Raw genomic sequence first — 25,409 nt, forward strand, 5'->3', positions numbered from 1 at the left:
ATGTTGCAGTTGCACAGGTCTGTGTCCGTGCAGTTACACTTGCCTTTTTGGCTTGGTTCGTGGTAGAAAGTGTCCTTGAAATGAACCTATCTACCTGGTTATCGAACAAAATATTATTTGAAGTCAGTTTCAAATTCAGGTCAGAATCACCTACTGATATCGACTAACTGCAACATTTGTAAAACAGGCACTCAAAAATAAAAATGTAGTTTTAGCAAAAAAATACAAAAGATCTCAAAATCATAAAAATAATGTGCAACTTCAAAACTCAAGACAGTACACATTTCTGTAAAAAAAGTAATATCTTTATTCTTTTTATATGCTATGGCATACTAATTGACAGCAACACTTTTTTAATCAAAATTCAAAACACTAGTGGCCCCTTTAAATTTGAAGTAGGAGCTCAATCTAAGAGTGCTTTACAGATAATCATAAAAGTATTACCTGAACAGCTCATGGGAAGATGAACTGTTATACAAACATTTACACACACAGAGTAGTCTGGAGACAGTTCTCCTGAAAATGATCAGTAGTAAAGGGATTAAACGTGGCTTTTACCCTTTTAGTTTCCTTGCAGCAATCTTGTACCTGTAAAAGTGCCTTTAAGTATACAGACATTCAACCACAACTATGTCAGGGCCATCAAAAAGATGTGCAATCCTTTCTAGTTAAATACTACAGAAGCTACATTTCTCTGTATCTAACATTTGCGATACTGTTTGTGAACCAACACAATTGCAGTCTACTGTCTTAATAGTTTTTCATCTTGTATTTTAAATCTGTCTTGCTTTAGCCATTCAAGCATCAAATCTTGGTCAGTATGTAGTTGTAAGAATTCTTTTTTAAACTGCCCACTGTATCTGTGGGCCTACAAAATTTTCTTTTCGTGGCAGTATTTATCTTCGTTGGAGGATATTTAGAAACAATTAATGCATTATGTTAGACAAACTAGCATGGTAGGCAGCAGCAGACACACATGGGGTGACCTCACTACCATGGAAAATACCATGGTACGCATCTCATGCAAATGACTGTATAATGTTTAACGGAGTGCCAACATGCCAAAGAAACCTATTGCTATTTGTAAATGAACTCAAAACAAGACAGCACAATTCAAAAATACATAAAATTAACATGTCAGCTTTTCTGTAAACTAGCATTTCTTGATGAACAAGATTAGCACTTCTGCAATGACGCTAAGAGATGCATCTACTTTATCTACTCAAGTGTGCCAGTGGCAGATTAGCTGCCATCATTCAGAATGCTCTGTGCTACCACTATCCATACTGCAGAAGCATCCATCGATGGCTGGCAAATCACTTCCACAACCAAGACACAGTTGACACTATCATGTGGAAAGAGAACATGCAGGAGGGGCTGAGTGATTTTGTCCATACATGGGATCAAGGTAGATGCGGAGAGTTCCTATCCCAGATCCCACTGGACAAGGTGTGTGTATAGTACTACCATTTTTGCTAAGGGGAACATTCAGTGTCCAACGCTGGGTATGACAGGAGTTTTGCAGGCAGATTCATTGCAAATTCTGTACCAGCTCCAAGTCTTACCATCATTGTGGATGAACAAATGCATCACCCAATTTAAAGCATAACAGAGGAACCACCACCACCCACAAGGGCATAATATGACACAGTCTATATCCTTGAGGTCCTAGGTTACACTGCCACCAAAGCACCAACTGCTTCACATAGTAGCAGACATGCCTAACAAGGAGAGGAAGATGAAGTTCTCCTAGGTATTAAAAATGGTTGGCAGATACTCCAGAACACTGAATCAAACCTGTCTTTTTGCAAGGGTGTCTGGCAAGCTCTTGTGTAGCAGGTAAACATGGGCATTAGCCACAGTAAGGGACATCAGCAGGTTATAAGAAGGATCAGATATGACTGCACATGCATGCAACCTGACAACAGTGAAGGACCATTGGTGGGGTTCTGTTAAAGTCACCAATGACCAACATAGAGAAGTTCCGGACATCTCAGTCTAGGAGATGTGAATAGTTCACCTAGGAGCAGACATACAGAGAGCACCTTGAGTATTGCTTGGTAATGCCCCAGGATGGTGGCAGGACAATCTAGTCTGCCTGTCCTCAAACCACACTGCTAGTGAAAATGTTGTAAAGAGGCAAATCAGGACAGTGGCTACATCATTTTGTTCAAGGTATGTTAGTTGTAAATTTTGCTTTGTACGGTTATACAGGTTTACCCGCAATAGGCTGTGGGTGTACATTTATATACTTATATGGTGAACTGTCGGGTTCATCCACTATGGATTCAGGCATGCCTGATGTTGAGGACCTATGTAAACCTGCTGATGATGGCAGCCACATCATGGCACAGTCAGGGGTTGCAACGGTGGTGGAAGACTCAAGAAATTTGATGGTCATATTCCCATTTCCTTTCAGCGACACAGCTTCTGCACCTCTGCAAACCTCCCCAGTCCTACAAAGCAAAAGGCCAAGAAGCAACTGACAGATCAGCATAAGGAGTGCCCTTTTCTACTGCCAAAGAGATGTGGTTGGTTGCTAACAACTCGACTGAGCATATGGAGTTCAGAAGTCAGTATACTGGTGGCTGGCAACAGTAAGGGTATCACTGCCCTCCTGATCAACAGTATCTTACAGACAGCATTCAGCACTGATGTAGGGCCATTACATTGGGATAAGTAAAAAATCAATACAGCCACAGCAGATATGGTTGGGGTGATACATGGCCTACATGACAACCCAAGGAAAGGCCTGGTCCATTTGTGCAACATAATGAAAAGTCAGAATAGGGAGTCTTTATGCTGCAGATTTCCGTGTATGACAGCCTACCATAGCCAGCACTATTCCTGTAGCCAGTCCTTCCTCAGTTTTAGTCGGGAAGCCAGTTATCATAGCGCAAAGATGAGGTCTAGGTCATGTAGTATCATCACCTACATCCAGTACTGAAGGCATTGTGGGACACCAAGAAAACAAATGTGGATAAGGTGCTCATTCTGAGATCACCCATAGCACATTACACTGCTCATGACCACTGACCCCTCCATCCACCATGCAGGTGTGGATCGTGCCTTTTGACATTTCGTGGGTAGGGCACCACTATGGAAAAGGACTTGCACAGTCGACCTGCATAGCTCCAGTGGGTGCCTACCCTGTCTTTCAGACACCGGTATAGTACTGTATCTTCTATTGGAGTTGCTGTCCATGCACATCCACACATACCTATCAGCAACACCCACCTCTACCCACTTACACCACAATATTACACATACCCGCAGTCATTATTCTTGGCTCCCCATATTCACGAGGCCAAGATATACACACACACAGACCCACACATACAAACTGACCAGTGATGACACCTGTCACTGTGGCCCTCCCCACCTGTGCATATGAAGACAACTATGCCCTACCCTCAAGTACTCTGTGACCTGGGTAGCCTGTGTCTGATGCACAGTGTTTCCAAGTCTACACACGGTATAGCATAGACTGGCTTTAGTACTGCATGCATCAATGTTACTCTTGTATGTTATGTTGAATCTGGCCCATAGTTGTGAACCAGACTCTGCCTCTTAGCTAGTGCCATGGTGTACTGCGTCTGCCTCTGCCTTGCATGGTCATCTTTAGTGTCTAGTTCTTCCATGGGCTCCTCGACAGGTACTTCCTCTGATGTCAACTCTGGAATTTCCTCTTCTTGAATGTCCCTCCCCTCTTGCATCTGCTTGCGTACCAACATGTTATGCAATATTGCACACACTGCAAATATTTTACTACATGTTTCAGGACCATATTGCAGGGCACCACCAGAGACATCTAGACAGCGGAAGCGGGCCTTCAACAATCTGAATACACGTTCAACAATGATTCGTGTCTGTGACAGGGCAGTGTTGTATGCATTTTCTGCCATGGTCTCTGGGTTTCTTAATGGTGTCATGAGCCATGGCTCCACGGCATATCCTACATCACCAATAAGATGGCCCTGTGGAAAATCACCCCGTAAAAATCGCTGATACAAGTCACATGTGTGCCAGATGTGGCAATCGTGGGCACTGCCTGGATGGCCAGATGACACATTGTATATTAACCCCTGTGCACTACAGACAACCTGGCAGTTAATAGAGTGGAATCCCTTACGATTAATATATCTTTGTCCCTGCTCCCCAGGTGGGGCCTTTATTGCAATGTGGGTGCAGTCAACAGCTCCCAGTACCTCAGGAAAATGGGCTATTTCATAAAATTCCTGCATGGTGTTGTTTCTGTCCTCCATGGTGCGTGGGAACCACATGTGCTCCTCTGCATGTAATAGCACAGCATCAAGAAACTGGTGGAGTATCCTTGAAGCAGATGCCTGGGATACACCTACCGTATCCCCTGTTCGTCGCTGGAAGGTACCTGTAGCCAATATTCTCAATGCTACGCACACTTTAGTGTCCACAGAAATAGGTATCCCACGCATCCCACGAGACTGCATGTGAGGCCGACACATCTCAACCAGCTCCTGCATGGTGCCTCTGTCAACACAATAACGGTCTACTATTTCTGTGTCAGGGAGGGGATGGAATGTTAGCCGTGGACGGATAACTCGTCGACGGCGAGGGCGACGGCATACACCACTATGATTACCTGCTGTGAGTACAGCCTGCTGCATATACATATCTGCTAAAGCAGTGGCTACTCCAAATATGTTTTTGTGGTCTCTCTCTTGTAACTCCATGATTTTGTCATAGTCAGCCACTCCAGCTGACATGTCTTCTTGTGAAAAATTTATGCATTTCTGAATTGTACTGCCATATTGTTTGCTTTCATTTGTATTTGCCATGACACTCATTTTAATAATGCTGCTCATTTCCATCTTGTAACATTTGGATAGTATGCTGGCCGTGGTATTCTGCAGCCTACCATGGTCATTCTTAATGTCTGTCTGAATTGCTCCTTCAGTGTGCATAGCCGCTCTTTGCGCAATTTCACCAACTGCAAGGTGGCAGTTGTTTTTGAATCCCACTGAATATTTTAGCTCATTCTCCTGGCTAAAATTCATATCATAGTCCGTACTTTTATGATCCTGATTTCCAGTATTAACCATCTCATGTCTCGTAATAGTTATGTTATCCATGAAGATTGCAGTGCACTCAGAATTCATGCAATCCCACGATGATGACCTCTGACTTGGAGTCTCACAATCGGTCCACCTGCTGACTTAAAAGATACAAATTAATTACATTTTATAACACAACATGGTATTTTCTCCTATCATGGTACTACATTTACACACAGCAATATTACAGATATCCTCATCACTACATGCAGTACAATCTGTGTATTTATTTTACATTTGTTTACAGGGATGCCTGATTTTTTCATAATAATTTTACCATTATCTCTAACAAGATAGGTATAGAAGCAATGAAAATGTATCTGCCTAGCTATGGTAATTATAAGTCTATACAATTATGTAAATTTATTTACACTGTCCTGTCATATAATGCATTTGTGTTCAACAAACTATTATTTACAGTGGGATAGTGTGGCTATGGGCACATCCTGGGCCAATAGCTATGCCAACTTGGTTATGGCAGTGTGGGAGAACCAGTATGTATTACATACAGATAGATTTAGACCATTTCATTTTACTGCTGTTTTGTGGACTTTTTAATATGGACAGGTACGATGAAAGAATTACATGATTTTGTCTACTGTCTACAAACTACTACTCCTTTTTAGAGTTTGAAGTGGAATACTCCTGTACCAATATTGGATTCTTGGATGTTCTAGTTAAGACCGCTGAAGGTGATACTAGAACAGCTGCACATCGTAAGCCATGCTATCATAATACTTTATTACACTGAAGGAGTATGCACCCCAAACACATCTTTCACAATATTATTAAAGTTCAAGGTATTAGAGCATCTATGCTGAATGTGGAGGATAACGTCCACAATGAACTCATGAAGCAGTCAATTTTTTAGCTAGGGGTTATAACAGAAATGAAGTACAATATACTTTGAATGAGGTAATTCCTTGTAGGTCTATTAAAGGTAAACCATACTTTTCAGAAAAAGTATATGCACAACAGGAAAAGGTCAATACTGGTAAAGAGACACAAACTCAAATATTCCACGTTTTATAGCAGCAATGTCAAGCAAATAAGTATCATCATACGCAAACACTGGGTAATATGGACTACAGATAAAACAAACAAGTGATAGGCGAATATCCAACATTTAGGTATAAGAAATGTATTAACAGAACGCTTTGTCACCATAGAGAACATATACAACATGAGATTTAACCCCAAAAGGTACCAAAAAGTGCGGGTAATGTAACTATTGTCAGTTCATTGACAATAGTGGGCAATTTATACAACCAGTCACAGGGAGAGGTCATAAATTTTAATATACATTTTATGTTGCAAAGACCAACAGGTGTTTCAGGGATAGAATCCGGGACACCTTTACAACATCAGGACATAGACTTCATATGAACATAATTTCAGGTTTTTGGGAACAGAAACCATATTTACTAGTCAGACATTAGGTCACATTCACAATAATACTGAATTAAATGAGACCAAATGGATTATAAAATTGCAAGCAGATGACGTTAAAGGTCTTAATGGATCCATACCTTTGAAACCTATATTAAAAGTCAGAAGGTTATTTAAGTGAATAACCTCATCTTCCATTGATGCATCTTCCATGACCATAACACATATATAACAGTCAGTACCCCTCGCATCCAAGGTTTAATCTTGTACAAGTTTGTTTTAATTTAGCTATGGAGCTTCATTTACTTCCCGCTTGTTTAAATAAGTGTTTACATGACTTACTGTAACATATAATTAGAGAGGGGATCACCACTGATACTATTTTATTGCTAGGCTCACTTCATTTTTAGCAAGTATACATAGTTCAGCTGTGGTCATACCTGCTTAGCTTATAAGCTTGTTTTATTATACTTAGAGTTTATAGGTCTTATAGTTATAATCAGTAGTGCCATTTTTTTGTTTTTTTCAATATGTAAATTATTTTTAGTTTAACTTTAATATTATATGCGAAGGTTTACTTATGTTATGCGTATGTAGTTATTTTTAGAGTTTGTATTTTGAATCTTTATCTGTGGAAAGATAATGCAACACATGCTATTTTTGTAGTGTGGTGGTTTGTTTACTATGTGGATGTGTACACAATTGCTTAATTTGTTGTTTGTTTTGTTGCTTGTCCAAGATTTTGACCATTCTTGGCAAACTTAATTATATGGAGTTCCATGGTCCAACTTCCATGGTCCAACATGGCTATGCATCGCTTGTACAGGCGTGGTAGGAACCATTATATTATTTTTATTTTTTTATTTTATATTTGTTGACCAGGTTTGTCCGACTGGGCTACAAATGCCCATTTTCAGCAGAGGCCCGAGGAAATGCATTCATCAGTACCACAGACTACTGCATTACAGTGCCACACATTACAGTCATCAGTACCACACATTATTGCATTACAGTGTCATACATTTAACTGTGGCAAGTGAAATACATTCATCAGAGGAATACATTCATAATTACATATTATACATAATACAGCAATAGTTACATACCTGAAATATTTTACTAGTTATATTCGTACAATGATGTACCAAGAGGAGAAGATAAAATAGTAAGTTGGTTTCTTGAAGGGAAGTAAGAGAGTAGAGAAGTAGAAGGTTATAAGGAAGCGTTTACGGGGGATAATTACGCTGCAAAGTCCATTTTTCATGAAGGTATTTTTTGTAGCGGTTCTGAATTGATTATGATGTTCAAGTGATCTTATATCTAGTGGTAAGCTATTCCAGGCCTTGTAAGGGTTAAAGCTATAGACTAGGTGAACCATTTTGTTCCTTGGTTTGTAGATTTTTAGTAGGTTTTGCTCTGATTTGCGGAGTAATCTAGTGGGGAGGTAATGAGAGATTAGAGATGAGATAGTTGGACAGAAAGAGGGTTTGTAGAGAATGGAATGAATAATCTGAAACTGATTATACAGAAGCAGGTTAGGTAATTCTAACCAATTTAGTTCTTTTAGTGAGAGACAGTGATGGGACTTGTAAGAATTTTGGGCAGCAAATCTGGCAATCCTGTTCTAAGTTGTTTCCAACTTGTTTAGTAGTCCATTGTTGAGGCTGGTGAGAATTTGGGAGCTATAAAGTAAAGTGGGTAAGAGGTAGGCATTTGAAAGGGTTAGTTTTGCTGTTTTGGTAAGATATTTTCTGTTTCTATAGAGGAGACCTAGCTTGAGATGCGTGTTTCGGATACAATTATTGACGTGTAAATCAAAGGGTAGTCTAGCATCAATAGTAACACCTAAGAGTTTTGTACTGGTGTCCAACTGTATTTGAGTATTATTTTGTCACAGTATGGAGAAGGAAGACTTTATGTGGTTAAGGTTTTTAGGGAGAAAGAATAGTAATTTGGTTTTCTTTGCATTAAGAATAAGTTGGTTTTCAGATAGCCAGTTTTCTATAGAGTTAAAAAGAGGACTGTGTGTCTGATTTTAGTTGAGTTGGTGATTCAGCAATAGTGATAAGTGTAGAATCATCTGAGTATTGTATCAGTGAGGATCCAGGACAGGAAGAGTAGAGAAGGTTGGTAAAGATGTTAAAAAAATGGGGCCCAAGGATGGAGCCTTGTGGAACACCTGTTTTAACAGGAAAAAGAGGGGAGAAAGCCGAGAGCCATTTGACTGATTGGAGTCTATCAGAGAGAGAGCTGTTAAACCAAGATATGATGGATGGAGAGAAGTGTACGTTTGCTAGTTTAAAAAGAAGAAATTTATGAAAGACTTATCAAAGGCTTTAGAGAGGTCAATGAAGAGACAGGAAATAAGTTTGTTACGGTCTCTAGCTAGTGACACAGAGTTCAGGAAAGACAGGAGAGCTGCTGTAGTACTGTGCATGGGACGAAAGCCATGTCGGGTAGGTTTGAGTAGATTTTCTTGCAGAAGGAGTGGTGAGAGTATGGCTATGGGTCTAAAATTAGTTACATCTGTGGAGTTTCCTCCTTTGTGCATTGGAAGGGTGTAAAATTGCTTCCAGATGGAAGGGACTGTGGATTCCGTAATAGAGCGGTATATTACAATAGAAACTGGGAAAGCAAGAACATCAGCAGCAGCCTGAAGGAATGCGGAGGGAATGTTGTCTACGGATGCGGAACAAGGTTTTAATTTAGATAGTAGAGTTTTAACTCATTAACCCCGAGTACCTTCTCATGGCACCTCTGTGCTCAACACAGAGCTTGCCATGAAAAGACAGCAATTTGAAGCGGTTATCCCAGAGTGCCTTCCACAAGCGTGAGAAACTGGCATCCCGATTTGTAGCTGAACTTAATGTAAAACACACTGAAATGGTAACTGAATGTGTAAATTACCTTATATAGTTACCATTCAGCATGTTTTTACATTAAGGTCACATTAAAGATATTTTAGAAAATCCTGTTTAAAAGTTCTTGATAAAGCAAGTGGTGGCAGCCAATCGGATTCTTGCAATCCAAGCCACCACTTGCATCACACCCCCACACCCAACAGTAACATCGGATCTGCACAGCCACAGTGAAGTATTTCTTTGAACGTCTTATCTGTACATGTGGGAACACTTTTTATAAAACATTAGTATTTTAAGCTTTAAAGGTTGACTAAATAAGTCAGCGTAGGTCAGTGTCGGTGACATCAAGTAAAAGTCCGTAATTGTAGCCGTTAATCATTAAAATTCAATCTACCCCATTTTCTCCCAATTGTTTATTATAGTATAATAAACCACAAGATGTACAGCAGCAAACGTACAGTAAAACCTGTACAGCGAGTAGCTGATGATAAAGAAAAATACAGCTCAAATGAATACATGTATAAAAACCTACAAACATACAGATGGATTTTAAGTATTGCTAATATAAACTTAGAAAGTTGCTAGAATGATATGATTTGTGTTAGCGTGCATTTGCTATGAAGTCTGAAACGCAAATGTGTGTCATTCTGTAGTGATTTCAGTCCTCGCTGATTTGCCAGAGAACCAGAAATGTAATGAGAAATACGCCAAAAATGCGATGCAAAAATATGGACAGTCGAGAGCTATGAATGGGTTATTTTGTGCAGAATGTCGTCACGCCTCTTCTGTAACAAACTGTGCAGTCATATTTATGCCCATTTAAAGAAGTTATTACACAAAACAAACCATCCAAAGTCAGTCCAAAGCATTCATTGGTTATGTAGGAAGTATAAACATCTTAACATCAAGGTACCCCTTGAACGATGCCATGTAGAACTGGTGGCATCAATCAGATATGGACTGAAAATAAAAATATGCAACCCCACCTAGCCATACACTGAAGTACCCCATATTTAAATTAAAAAAAAAAAAACAAGTTGAATATGCCCCGTTTCCCTCTGGCTCCCAAAGAGAGCGGAGACAATGCAAGGCAAGTGATCACAGGAAACCAGATTGTGTGTTACTGTGTGTGACCTTCTAGAACTTCATCCAGTTTGTCTACTGAACTGATTCATGCTACGGACCACATTTTGCAGATGCGCTACACAGATGAACCTCACACAGCTGAGGACTTTATTTGGTAAGGTGGCATCCACTGTAGAATTCAGAATTCTACCCGTTGTACGGAACAGTGAAATATAATAAAGAAGGCGTGAAGTAATTGTGGAAGGGACTGTGCATCTCTTGCTTGAACATAGTGATAATGGAAAGATCACACTTCATATTTGCTGTAAATACAGCGTTCCTTTTTAATACGGGCCATGGACGTAATGGATATATGAAGTAAGTACAGCTAATTAGAAATGCATCATAGTTTAGTTCAGTAAATTCAGACTTCCTGTGTCCTGTACAGATAAATGTCATGTCATTTTAAATCAGGAATATCCATTTATTATTTTGATTTGGACTTAAGATATGCACTATTTAGAATGCTGGGGTTTCTTTTGTGATGTGCTATCTTACATAACGAGGACCAGAATCCCAGATTTCGTGAAGCACTGAAATTGTCAGACCTAACCCTTTGTGATATCTGGACCGTCATTACGCTGAATTTATTTTGTCATATTCATGTCAATAAAGAAATGGCAGTTTCTGATGGGATAGTAGACATACTCAGTGAATGTATACCTGTAACCTACTAGTAATAAATGAGTAGAAACCACAATACAACTAAGATAATAGCTTCCTCAAAGACACAATTTCTTCTCATTTTCTTTTAAAAATCTTAAACTGAACTGGCAGGGACAGAGTTCTCCCATGTTTGTAAGTATTGGGTCAGGTTTGTGTGCACCCATAGTGGGTGTATGGACTGTCTGGTCCAAGGTGTTCATATTTATTAAAGTCTGGCAGTCTCTGGGCTTGTAGGTTTGCTGTTTTGTAAGTATTCCAGTTCGGGAGGGGGTAGTTGAAGTTGCCCATAAACATGGTATTGGGTTGTATGGTGAGGTCCTCCAATAAGTCCAAGAGGTCCAAGTATGACTTATGCATTTTGTGGGTCATAAAAGGGTGACCTGTATAGCTTGCTGGAGTTTGCCTTTGGAAATCTGGACATGGAGAAGTTCAAGCAAGTCGTCCTGTTTACCAGTCTTGAGGTAAGTTTGTTGTTTATTGATTTGAGATACCCCCACCTTTGGTCCCTGACTGTGCATTATCTGGCCTGAATGTATGGAAGGCATTGTAGCCCTGCACTGCCAGCGTGATCTCAGTGGCTTTAAAGCATGTCTCAATAACTGCACAGATGTCCACATTATCAAGGGTGAGGAGAGCCTGAAGGGAACAGAATTTCTTGTTTAGACTCCTGGCATTGAGCAGTAACACCGGTAAATTCCTTTGGGTAAGTTTTGCTATGTATGGTTGCTTCAGGGAAATCTTTCATTCTGGTGCCTGTGCATACATTACATTGAAGGGCTCGCTTGGGTGAATGCTTCATTCTGGTGGTTGTACATACTCAGAAATGTTACACATGTTTCGTTTGGGGAAGTGTTTAATTTTGGTGATTATGCATACTTCAACATTCTACTGAAGGGGTTGCTTGGGTGAAGTGTTCATGCTGGTGGTTGTACATACTAAGAAATGTTACTGAAGGGTTGTTTGGGGGAAACATTTCATTTAGGTGCATGTATACCTGGACATAGTAATGAGGATGTTGCTTGGGGAAATAATTTATTGTGCATCAGGGAAGTGCTTGTGCATACATGGTCTGACTGCTGAAGTGACCGCTGGGCAAAATAGTTTAGTGTGTCATTTTGGTGCTTATGCATACACAATGCAAAGAAATGGATTGGTTACTGGGGAAACATAGAAATTAAGTCTGAAAATTACATATGGTTACATTACTTAAAATACAGAGCAGAAAAGTAATTATAGTGTAATATGCCAGCATACAAGACATCAGATACATCAGTGACTAATTAATAGTATAATGTAAAATAAGCAGACAAGAAATAACTTCTGCTTGTATTATTCTATTTGTGATTAGTAGTTGCATGAGTGAGATAAAGGTTACCACTTGTTGACTACTGCAAGCATGGAGCTACCATATTTTTTTTGTGCATTTTTCCTGGCTTTGTCAGTCACGTGTGGAATTTAGGTGGGAGGAAGGGCTCAGTAGTATGCAAGTGTTACACTATTTTACTGAATTACTCAGGTGTTCTCCATACTGATAATAAGTCTGTGTTACACAAGAGCTGCACAAGGTAATATAATGAATGCCTAGTCAACAGGTTATGTGCAGCAATTATCACCTTTGTCTGAGCATGCATAACTTTGCAGTACTGAAAGGAAGGTCATTATCACATTAGCAACAAGTGCAGTTACAATAAAGCAGTAAGTCATTATCATTTTTCTGGTAAAAGTCTCAGCTGCTGTAACTTTTATTCACATAAGTAGAAGTAGTTATCACTTTGATGAATGCACAAGCCAGATTGTGTTTTTTTCTCTGTAGTCATTGCAAGCCACCCCCTCATTCTTCATCAACTAGCTATCCTCCAAGACCCCTGATGCCTTTCCTGTATGTATATATATATATATATATATATATATATATATATATATATATATATATATATATATATGTATAGTGTGTGTGTGCATATATGCATGTATATCGATATATATGTATGTACATAATGTACTTGCACATACATACATATACACACGCAGGAGACAGCACGATGGAACAAAAGCTGCAGTGCCATGTCCACCAGTTGTAAACATGTACAACACATACATGAATAGGGTGGACCGAGCGAATCAGCTCAGGATGCAGAATCCAACTACTCGAAAAGACAAGGAAATGGTGGCTGTACTTGTTCTGGTTCCTATGGGATGTGGCCATAGTGAATGCTTACATTTTATGAGTGCCAGCCACCGGCAGCTTTCACGTTCTGGCCGTGTTATTGCGACAAGCAAGTTACAGTTTAGAAGAAACCTAGGCATGCACCTCCTGACCACCTTCAAGAAAAGGTAAAGATGCATAGAGATTACCATCCCAGAGCCCATGACATGATTTGAACAAGGCTCACACTTTCCAGTGAAATGGTGGAAGGCGTGATGCAAAAACTGTGCCAGCAAGGGTAAACATGCTGAACCATCATTGGGATGCCCGACCTGCAAGATTAACCTATGCATGGAATGCTTTGGTGAGTACCATGGCCATAAGGGTCTAGCAGACTGCTGACAGCAGTAAGATGTGCAGAGCACACTGTACAACAAAGTTGTGACCAGGCTGTTGGGTCCATTGCTGAATGGGCACATGTAAAGAGAAAAAGCAGAGGTAAGGCAGACTGCTGACACTGAAGGAGGTCATGAAACAATAGTGGTATCAGCAGTCTGAGTGGGCAGCCAGCACAGCTATGGGACACTTCAGATAACCAACATCTGGAGTCCCATGCCTGTCCATGGCATATTAGTGGAGCGGCGGTCCTTACCCTGCTTTTTCTCTTTACATGTGCCCTTTCTGTGCCCCCTTGTCAGTGTCCACCCATTCAGTATTTCAGGTAAGGTAAGACTGTATCTTCTGCTGTTCTGGGAATCACTGGAAAGCGAGCAGCCCAAACCCTAAGCTGTCCCATCTCAGAATGTTGCGTTGGTGGATGCATCACGGTGGGCATACCCAGCCAGCATGGATCTTGTGATCCACCTGGATCGGAGTTGGGAACTTGGAGACTCTTCAGCTCAGTCCCATAGTGCTGCTGTCCTAGGTAAGCATGGGCTTGGGTGTGCCACTGTGATGTAATGTTTCCCTTCGGGAAAGGACACATGCAAAAAAAGACACCGCCTGGGTCAGTCTTGGTCTTTTGACATGTTGCTCTGATGTAGCTCTCCACTCAGTCTCCCTCCCCTTCAGGTGTAGTCAATGTATGTAGGTGAGGGTAGCAAATGTATGAATGTCAGGACAGCAATTAGTGAGTTACTTCAGTCCCTCATCCCTTAGGTCCATTGCTGAATGGGCACATGTAAAGAGAAAAGGCAGAGGTAAGGCAGACTGCCGACACTGAAGGAGGTCATGAGACTATAGTGGTATCAGCAGTCGAGTGGGCAGCCAGCACAGCTATGGGACACTACAGATAACCAACATCTGGAGCCCCATGCCTGTCCTTGGCATATTAGTGGAGTGGAGGTTCTTACCCTGCTTTTTGTCTTTACATGTGCCCTTTCTGTGCCCCCTTGTCAGTGTCCACCCATGCTTTATTTCAGGTAAGGTAAGGCTGTCTTCTGCTGTTCAGACGTTTACAGAATGCGTTCATGCATGGCTTGATGCACAGGGTCGGTTGATCTACAATCTGCCATAACAGCATCACTGCGGAAGATGTTCACCTGTTAAGAAGGGATGGCATTCACCTAACTGAGGAGGGCATTGCATTGTTCTTGACCAACCTCCACAATGGCGTTAGGAGAGCCATGCAAGATTGCCAACATGCAGCTTGTGAGAAGAATGGAAAACACCCATGACCAAGTCGGACCAGTATAGTAAGTAAAATACTATTATGAAATGTGTGGTGTAAAATTAATTTCTCTGAGCTTAGCAAATAACGGTTATGGAAATTATGATTTTTTTTTCATATTTTGGTAAATAACTTTGCAAGGGAGCATCTGAATGTGCTAAGTAATACCTCATTTTGAAAAGATTATTTACAGTTCTAACATGGTAAAAGAATGGTGCCTTTATGTTGTACTCACAGGCAGATATCAAAGTTTGTTTCGGACTTAGGTTATGGAAATTATTTTTTTCATATTTTGGTAAATAACTTTGCAAGGGAGCATCTCATTGTGTGAAGTAATACCTCATTTTGAAGACTGTGTTACTCCTTACAACATGGTAAAAGAACTGTGTCTGTGCACTGTACACACGTACAGACATCACAGTTTGTTTAGTCTTGTACGAATATGAAAATTATACATTTACAATACTTCTCATTATTATGCCCATATCTTTGCGAGGGAGCGCATGGTAATCACACAAATGATGCATCATTTTGAAGCTGACATTCAGATGCACAACTTCTATGCTGATATGTAGGCTCTGTGCATTATAGGTGATGAGATATTATGCTTTATATATCAATTATGAGAAGTAATATGCTTTATTTATCAATTATGAGAAATAATATATTAATCATATTTCTGTGAATATCTCATGAAAGGAGCGTCACACAGTAATGGTTAAGGTATCATTTTAAAGCTGACATTCATACTAACAAATTAAATTCAAATTGTATGGGTCTGCATGGTACATAGACCAAGATATTGTGCTTTGCTTTTCCAAAAAGGTAAACAATTTGCACAATTATCAGCATTCCTTGCCAAATATTTAATAATGACTGATATGCACTATCAACATTTACACTGTTGGAAAGGTCAGTGTCTGCTGAACAACTTTCACATTTACATTTTTAGTGTAGCTCTTACAGTTAGAGAGTTATGAACATTTGTTTTCTGTATAGTATTACAAATGGATTTTCTGAAAATGAGCTCAGGCTGCACTGTTATACCTATGGTGGAATTAAGCAAGCAGCTTTTTCTGAGTGAATGAGTTAATATAGTTAGTGGAGAGGGAGAAGGTAGTGGTAAGGTTACTACTGATGGAAGAGTATGAGCTATTAGGTCTATTATTGCTGGTGGGATGGTTTGTGTCTTGATTTAGCAGTCTGGATATTGAGTCTATAAAGTAGTTGTTAAATATGGAGGCAGTTTTCTCATGTGTTTTGTCAGGATGAGGGTTAGGGGAAGCTTGCATACCTGGGTGTAGTATTTGATTTACACAGTGCCAGAACTTTTTAGGGTTGGATTTAAAGGCAGAAGATGGATTATTATAGAAGTTTTTCTTATCTTTATTTATGTGACTTTTGGCAAGATTTCTAAGTTCTTTATATTTCTGGAGGTCCGGTTGATGTTTAGTTTTAGTCCAAATTTTCCATGCTCTTTAGTAGTGCATGTGTTTACAGTTAGCCACGAGGCTATGTTAGACTTTATGCGGACTGTTCTAAGGGGTGCCACAAAATTTAAAATACTAGGAAATTGGAGTTAAATAAAGTGTACAGCTTCATCCAAAAGGAGTAGTTTTAAGGGATTCCGGTTCACTTTTGATAGTAAAGATTTGAGAGTTTCAGGATTCAAGTTTGCTAGTTGTCGGTGTTTGATAAACCTTTGAGGTTTAGCTTGATGGGATATATATCTTAGTATTTTTACTGGAAGCATTTCAGGGTTATGGTATTTGGAAGGGCGAGAGACAAGAATCCAGTCAAGGAGAGATGAGGCTGTATGGGAGTTATTGAAATAAGTGGGATCAGAGGTGAGTTGAGTAAAGCCATAGAGATTAAGGTGTTGTGAGGAGCTCTGAGAGGAGAGAGATAGCCAGTTATTGTTGACATCCAAAAGAATGAGTTTCATTTGGGATGTGTTGGGATATATGAGCAAGCATATTTTCCAGTAGGGGGATATTATCACCTGGTGGAATGCAAATTGCTACAATGGTGATAGTGGAATGGCTATTAATATTTAGAGTTACAGATAAAATTTTGGCTGGAGAAAAGGCTTGGGATGGAAAAGTAGAGTTAGAAATGGTAAGGTGGTTAGTGTGTAGTACAGCAATGTCTCCACCTTTCCTTTTTGGTCGATCTAGACGGTGTATGCTATTAGCCAGAGGGCAAGATCTCTATTTCTTGGTGTTGGGATTTCAACCAGGTTTCAGTCAGAACAAGGATATCAGGAGTATGGTGGGATTTGTTCAAAATACTTCTAGTGTTTACTGAATAAAAGGAAAGATGTTTGGGAGATTATTGATTTTGGGGTTAGGAGGGCTAGCAGTGGAGTGTGTTGGACCAGGGTTGGGATGGATGTCTCCAGCTAAGAGAATGTTTTTGTGGAGGTAGACAAGTTGGAGCATATTAGCAGGGGGGGGTGTAGTAATTGGTTTTGTGTTTGGTAGGGGTGAGTTGGATGTTAGGTAAGTGTATTTTTGGTAAGGGAGTATTAAATGAGAAGATAGATGGGAAAATGGTGAAGGTTTGGTGATTATTTATATGGCTACAGCAATTTGGGTTTGTAGGGGAGATATGTTTGGGGTGGAAGTGCTGTGAGTATAAGGAGGAGGAGTAGGAGAGGCAGTAATAGGATGGATGTAGTTAGAAATGCACAGATTTTACTCTTGGAGGAGTACATATTGTAGGGTGTTTTTAGTTAATAAAATGCACAGGAGTACAGTTTTTTGGTCTATTAAATAGTGGATAATAGCGTACACCAGCTAGTACCAGTGGGGGTGAAGTTAGAACATTTTGTTGTAGCAGCAAGTGGGTTGAGGTATAGTCTATTATGCAGTGAAAGACAGGAGGGGGAGGGTGTATATTGTGGGAGGTGCAAAGTAGTTAGCTATAAAAGAAATGATGTGGGGGGTGGGTGGGAGGGAGGGGAGACAAGACGAGCGAAGCGAGGGCAAATGGAGCGGGTTGAGCCAAGCCCAGAGTCTAACAAAATCACTAAAAACTCTAACAGAATAAGGCTATGCAAGAATAGGTTCATACTAGGCTATCTGCCCTAGGGCATTTACAAGCCTAGCCAGAGGGAGTTTGGCTTTCGCCACCCATTTTAAAATGAATTTTGCTATGCCCTTTTTTGAGTTAAGTATACTGTGCATCTGTCTAACAGTGACACAGAAGTGATACCCGGAGTAAATCCACGATCTCCCATCCACTCATCAAGATTCCTCTTGAAGAGAGTCAATGTGGGACTCTGCCTAACCTGGACTGGGATTTTATTCCAGAGTGAAGGGAGCCTCTGGGTTATGAATCTGTCCCTCCAGCATGTCTTATTTATTTCAGCGCTGAGGTTCAAGTCTCTCGAGCGCGTAGCTTGATGGGATTGGGATTTTCTGAGGTGCAGCATGTCTATTAATTTCGGGTTGGACATGGCTTTATATGTCAGGCACAGATCGCCTCCGAGCAGGTGGTATGCCACTGAGTAGAGCTGGAGTCTCTTTAACCGGGCAGCATATGGCATCTGTTTGAGCCCTTTGATCCTCTTGGTGAGGTACTTTTGGGGTCTTTCTAGTTGCTGCAGGTGTATGGTAAGGTACAGCCCAAAAGGGGCATTGTACTCAATTATGGGCCTGATGAGGGATGAGTAAAGAGGTACGATGACCTCCCCTGATCTAGATGCGAATCCTTTCATGATTAGGTGGGCTATATAAAATTATTTTCTAACCACTTGGGCCACGTGGTTGTTGAATGAGAGATTGCTATCAACTTGGGTCCCCAGGTCCCTAACTACTACTTCCGTACTTAATGGATTACCATCTATGTTGTAATTTGTGGGTACTTTGTTTTTGCCGAAGGGGATGACTGTACACTTTTTGGCGTTTAGCTTGAGGCCATGGCTCTGGCACCAGTTGTCTGTTTCTATGAGGCCCTTTTGTAGGATGCTTGTGTCAGCTGGAGAGTCTATTATGGCACCCAGTTTGCAGTCATCTGCGAACTTGGTCAGCCACAGTCCTTCCGTGTTGGCCTGTACCGCCGAGAAATATATACCGAACAAGAGAGGTCCCAGGACTGAGCCATGTGGGATGCCACTTGTAACTGGTTTGGAGTCTGACATGGCTCCAGCAATTCTAACCATGTGGGTTCTGTCCTTGAGCCAGTTTGCAACCCATCTAGTGACATAGGGGTTTATATTTAAGCTGGTGAGCTTATCTATAATGCCCGAGTGGGGTATTGTATCGAAGGCTTTTGTGAGATCCAGGTAGGCTGTGTGGACCACCTTCCTCTCGTCAATGGCCTTGGTGACTGTTTCAAAGAAATCGACCAGGTTTAAGAGGCAGGATCTGCCCTTAAAGCCGAACTGGGTAGGATCCAGTGTCTGTAGGTCCCCAATATCTTTATTTATGAGGTCCATGATGATCCTTTCCATAGCTTTGCAGACCAAGCTAGTCCGATAGTTTCCTGGATCCGTTGAGGCACCACCTTTGTGGAGAGGGACCACTGTTGCTGTATGCCACTCTTTGGGTACATATCCTGTAGTAAGGCTGAGATTGAACAGTAGTTTTATGTTTGGGTTTAGTTCTTCTTGGAGTTCATGTAGGACGCAGCCCGGGACACCGTCTGGTCCCATTGATGCTGTGTTTTTTGCTTTGGAGAGGGCGGCTTTTACCTGAGCATCTGAGATGTCAGGGGGGCAGCACTCTGCTGGGGTAGATATTTGCCCTTTTGGTGGGGAAGGGGGGGAGAAGTTTGCGCTGAACCTGTCAGCTAGGATGTTGGCAATGCCTGTGGGTTTGGTGTATTTATTGTCATTTTGGACTAATTCTGATATCTGGGAATTCCCACCCAGGTTTCTAACATAACTAAAGAAAGCCTTGTGATTATCCTTATTGTCCTGTGCAATTTTTCTCTCTAAGCTGGCCTTAGACGATTTTATGAGTGCCCGTAGTTTTTTGCTAATACTGATCAGAGATGCCTTCCCTTTTTGGGATATATCATGTAGTAGCTTCCTCCTTCTATTGTATAGTTTGTTTACGGCTGGGGTCCACCAGACAGAACGCCTGCCTTTGGAGGATTGGGTCTTGGTTCTGTTTGGGATTGCATGATCCATGCATTCCTGAAGGTGTTCACAGAATGCGCTTAATAAAGGATTCTGCGGTCTGGGCCGTATTTTCCACAGGCCCGGGGGCTTTGAGGAGTGTGAAATTTGCTTTAGAGAAGTTTTTCACTGTGGTTTTCTGGGCAGGGGCTGGGGTCGGGATGTGAATATCTAGTGAGATAAGTTTATGGTCTGATCTTACCAGTGAGGGATACACTTCTGGTCTGGAGCATAGAGTCCCCATGTTGGTGATGATCAGGTCCAGTATGTTTTCCCCTCTTGTGGGAGTGGTAACAAGCTGTTCCATAGCATTTGAGTTTATAAATTCTAGGAACCTTTGGACTAGGGTGTTGGAACTAGAGTAATGCTCCCAGTCTATGTTTGGGTAGTTGAAGTCGCCCAATATAATGGTGTTTGGAGAGACCTTCATATTTTCCAGTGTTCTCAGGAAGGCCGAGTGGGGTTCCTGGGTTTGGGAGGGTGGTCTGTAGCAGGCTATAAACTGGAAGGCAGTTTTACCCACTGTTAGTTGCACATGGATAGTCTCTGATGCTTCGTGCTGTGCCACCAACCTGGAGGTTTGGGTATCTTTGATGAATATTGATACTCCCTCTCCTTTTGTGGTTCGGTCCAAGTTTTGGGGCCGAAAAAACATGGTATGAGGTATAACCTGGTAGTGCTGGGGTGCACTCGGGAGGCTTGAACCAGGTTTCAGTTACTGCACAGATATCAATGTTCTCCATGCTAAGGAGAGTTTCGAGTGCGTGCATCTTGAGGTTTAGACTTCTGGCATTGAGTAGCATTACTCAGTTTCTTATCCCTCGTGATACCTATGGAGGTGGGTTTGTCTTTTGAGCCTTGCCTAAAAAAGGCACTATGGGGGTGGCAAGAGCCTTTGCCAATATCCGAAAGCCCAGGGGTGACAGGTGCAAGCAGTCCCTAGTGAAGCATCGTGGGTTGTCGAGCATGTCATCCCAGGCTGACAGGCATTGGATCCCCTTTGAATGACACCAATACTTAAGCCAATTGTTGAAATTGATCATCTTGTCTTCATATTGTGGTATCATTCTTGGTGAGGGTAAGATGCTACTCAAGGTCAGGGTCATACCGGCCTGGGCTACATGCTCAGAGAGCTCCTCTATGTCTCTTTTCATGTAGTCCAGGGAGGTACGTCTCAGGTCATTCACACCAGCATGGACAATGACGGAGTCATATTTGTACTTGCCTTGGAGTGTCCCGAGTGCTTGTGTTATGTGGCGGATCCTAGCGCCCGACAGGCAGCTCACAGTGACCTTCTCCTTGTTCAGCCTGGTGAACGGGACGTCAGTGTGCCTGACGATAGAGTCACCTATTACAAGTGTATCAGGTGTGTTGTTTAGCCTTAAGGGATGTGACTGTTCGGCACACTGGCTTTGTGAGCTATGTGTTGCACGTGTTTTGCTTTGGTGTAGCGGTTGCTTAGGTGTCTGCTTTGGAGGTCTCTGTTGCTTAGGCAGATTTTTATTTAGAGCCTCAGAGTATGTTTTTGTGTGTTTATGTGTTTGGTTTGCTGTCGTGGTAGGTCTATGTGAGACTGGAATTGTAGTGAGTGTGGTTTCCTTCTCTTCCTGACTGGTTACGCCAGTACTGAGTTGAGAGAGCTTAGCCTCCAGTTTGGCTATATGGTTGCATCTCTCACATGTGCTGGAATTTGTTGGGAGGAGGAGAGGGTGGTCTGTGTACATGAGGCAGTTGTAACATTGCCTCAAGATTCCCAGATTCACCAGCTGGACCGGAGAGGAGATTGACAACTGACCTTTGGACATGCTAGAATAGTATTGGGAATTCCTTTATAATTGAAAAAAGGGCCAATGGGGAACAAGGTACTCAAGGGGAGTTTTGAAGGGTGTAGTGCTTTTAATTATTTAGTGCGGACTTATATAATTGCTTTAGTGAGCAAGTGCCAGGCTTTAGAGTAGGAATAGGGTGTTTATTATGAGAACTAGATCAGTTCTAAGGGAAAAAGTGAAGAGCAGACTTTATGGAGCCGAGAATGGTTTAAACCCAATTAAGCGGCGCTGCCCAATGCTGCGCTATGTGCAAAATCACACAAAGCCGCGCTACAGCGGGTTTTATACAGGGGGGACTTGAAAGACCTAGAAATTGGCCCAAAACAGCCAATAGACTACCAGATTCTTGTGCTGGGAACACTCCTCCAGGGATAGATAGGCTGCTCTAAGCTCCCCACTGCCAATGGTGAACAAAGAAGCCTTCCTTTATCCAAGAAAGGAAATGGGCAACACAGGAACTTTCCAAAAGTCCAGAATACAGCAAAGCCTGTATTTGGACTACTCTAGGTCAGGAAAGACGGGAAACAAGGATAATTTTTTTTCTTTCTTTTTTTGCAACAAACAGCAGGAAAATGCAATAAATATGTAACACAGGCTAGCGCACTTGAGTGTGTAGCCTCAACAGGTAAATGCAACAAACAGGACAAACTTTAAATTACAAGCGCAAAAGCGTGCTAAAGCTGGCTTCAAAGCAAGGGGTTAGAAAGAGATAGGAAATGGCCCAAAACGGCCAATAAGCTACAAGTTACTGGGCTGGAACCACTCCAAGGGACAGATAGGGTGCTCAGAGCTCCCCACTCTCACTGGTGAACAAAGAAGCTTCCTCCTATCCAAATAAGGATATGGGCAACACAGGAACTATGACACAGCCCAGAGATCAGCAATACCTGAAGACTGGACTATTCTAGTTCAGTAAAGGCGGAAAACAAGGATTTTTTTTTTTTTTTTTTTCTTTTAAGTAGCAGAAATTAGGTACAGAAACACAGTAAATGCTTTAATTCGGTTAGCGCACTTGAGTGTGTAGCCTACCAGTTGCCTGTATCACTCTGCAGGATACCTCGATGAGGTGTGCGGAGTTGTATACAATAACAAACTTTTTAAATCACAGATTCGCTAAAAAAAATGTTTTAGGCAGAATTAGTTAAGACAGCAAGAAAAGCAGAAAACTGATACTTAATCACTCCAAAGTCACTCTTTTGTCTCTCTGCTGCTGTAGACTCTGCAGAACACCTGGAAGGCACTTGCTGAGCGGAATACAAGCGTAAAAACTGTGCAAATGAGGTTTTTATAGCAGGGAAGTGAAAGATAGAAATTATCCCAAAATGGCCAATAAACTACTAACTTCTGGGCTGAAACCACTCCTCCAGGGACAGATAGGATGCACAAAGCTCCCCTCTCTCACAGAGAAACTTCCTTCTATCCAAGTAAGGTAATGGCAACACAGAAACTTGTAACACAGTCCTGGATTCAGCAATAACCTGAAAACTGGACTATACTAGTTCAGAAAGGTGGGAAACAAGTATATCATTTTTTTTTCAGAAAATAGAGCAGATACAATCAAAACAACACTTTACCCAACTGACCAGTTAAAAAGCTTAAAACTGAGCTCTGTTCCAGCAGTCTTCAATCAGACAAGTTCTAACTGCACAGTCCTGCCACTAGGGTACAGAGAAACCTTCTCCAAAAAAGACGGCCTGGGTCAGTGCACAATTCATACAAACAAAGCTAGATCCAGCCGGCCTGAATCTAGTCTATGCTACAGCAAACAAGACGTACAGATTTCAGAAAGAAACAGTTCAAGTAAGCATGTGCAATAAGCCTTTAACCAGAAATTCCCAGCTCAGAAGGGCAGAATCTAGCCTCTCCTCCCACAAGAGTGCAGACCACAAACCTTCTTAATGTAATATAACTGACCTGAAGCCCAAGTCCTTAACCTAGAACTAATACACTTTTAGAATAACAGACACTGAGCCTTCAATCAGCAGTTCCCAACTTAGAAGGATGTACGCTACCTGTTCTGCCACAACAGTGCAGACCACAAACCTTCCTAATGTAAAACAACTGGTTTGAAGCCCAAGTGCTTAAACCAAGGGTCTTAGAAGAACAGTTACAATTTAATCAGGCTACTAACAGGCAGTAATAAAGGCAGCAGAATAAATTTAATGGAGTACTTTTAAATGAGGCAAAAGCAAAATAAGGTAATAAAGTAGGAAGAAACACAAATACAGTAAGGCAGTTAAAGTGCAAATTTTTTTTTTTTTTTTTTTTTTTTGAGATGGAGGAAACAAAGCAGATCAAGATACTATAGGGGAATGCCCTTCCCAAGTGCTCTCTCTGTACACTGCAGAGGAGATGGGACTGGTAGGAGTATCCAAAATCAAAATATGATCTCACTGCACTCAGTTGAGTGAGCGAATGAGATGGGTCCAGGAGGAGTGTGCAAAAAGAGATTTACAGCAGGGACGGGCAATTCCAAAGCCACCAAGATTAACACCACAACAAGAAACAGGGACAGTGGGTGGGGAACTACTGCAGAGATTCAGAGACACACACAATATTTACTGAATCCAAGACGCACAATATTTACTCACTCAAATCTTAAATAAGTGCAGAAAATATACTTAAATTAGCTTATGTCCAGTTGATATATGCAGACAAGTCTCAGTAGCCAGCAACTCGATTTAAAATGATAGCTTCACATAGCCATGATAACAATGTGCTTAGGTCATACACCACATTTGAGGACTTATAATAGCTACATGAAGTTTTTATTTACATATTTAGTTTATGGCAACAGAGATTGTTTATTGCAATGTGGATCATTCAAGGGACAAAAACCATGCCAATTTAAGATTTCTTGTTTGAAATGTGAATATTAAAAAGAGAAAACAAATATTCTACATCACTCTCACCTTACTGTATGAAAAGTTTTTAATGTGGTAAGAGTTTTCGCAGGTTAAGTACCTGCTTACAAAAAATCAGCTTAAAAGTCTCAAACTAATTAAATATAGTCATCAGACATCTCAACCAATGAAACAAACATTCTACATCACTCTCACCTTACTTCCTAATGCAGATGTATTTTAAAATATCTTGTTTAAATATGCTGGAATATCGAATAGTATGCTGGAATATAAAATAATATAAAAATAATGTAAAACCACATTTCGAAACAAACGCCATAATATCAGATGAATACATTCAGTATTAAAGGTGCAGTCAGTAACATTGTATCTGAATTTTTAGAACAAATGTTTTATTGGTTGAAATGTCTGTTGAATATATTTAAATAGTTTGAGTGTCTGTTGAATATATTTAAATAGTTTGAGACTTTTAAACTGATTTTTTTGGTCTGAAGATGCAGGTGCTTAACCCGCGAAAACTCTTACCATTTTATTCAGTTACTCTGGACATGTTTCAGCTCGCTTATTTGTTTTGTGTTTTAATTATATGCATTATTAGTTTTCATATACTACACATGCACTCAGGTTGATGAGGGTCTAGGG

General features: G+C 41.0%; 1 protein-coding gene across 2 annotated transcripts in view; it reads right to left on the minus strand.

The window, feature by feature from the left end:
* Nucleotides 1–2,212: 2,212 nt before the first annotated feature.
* The window catches only part of LOC122801644 (putative nuclease HARBI1), a 471,264-nt gene continuing 448,067 nt past the window's right edge, over nt 2,213–25,409 (minus strand). The window contains exon 4 of one of the 2 annotated variants that reach the window (XM_044071122.1): nt 2,213–5,194. In XM_044071122.1, coding sequence (XP_043927057.1) covers nt 3,528–5,194 — 1,667 coding nt within the window. In that variant the 3' untranslated portion in view covers nt 2,213–3,527. The remainder of the gene's footprint in view (nt 5,195–25,409) is intronic. The other variant, XM_044071123.1, reaches the window with a different exon arrangement.

This window comes from Protopterus annectens, chromosome 5.part0 (assembly GCF_019279795.1).
Source record: "Protopterus annectens isolate FY-2018-M chromosome 5.part0, PAN1.0, whole genome shotgun sequence".
Lineage (NCBI taxonomy): Eukaryota > Metazoa > Chordata > Ceratodontiformes > Protopteridae > Protopterus > Protopterus annectens.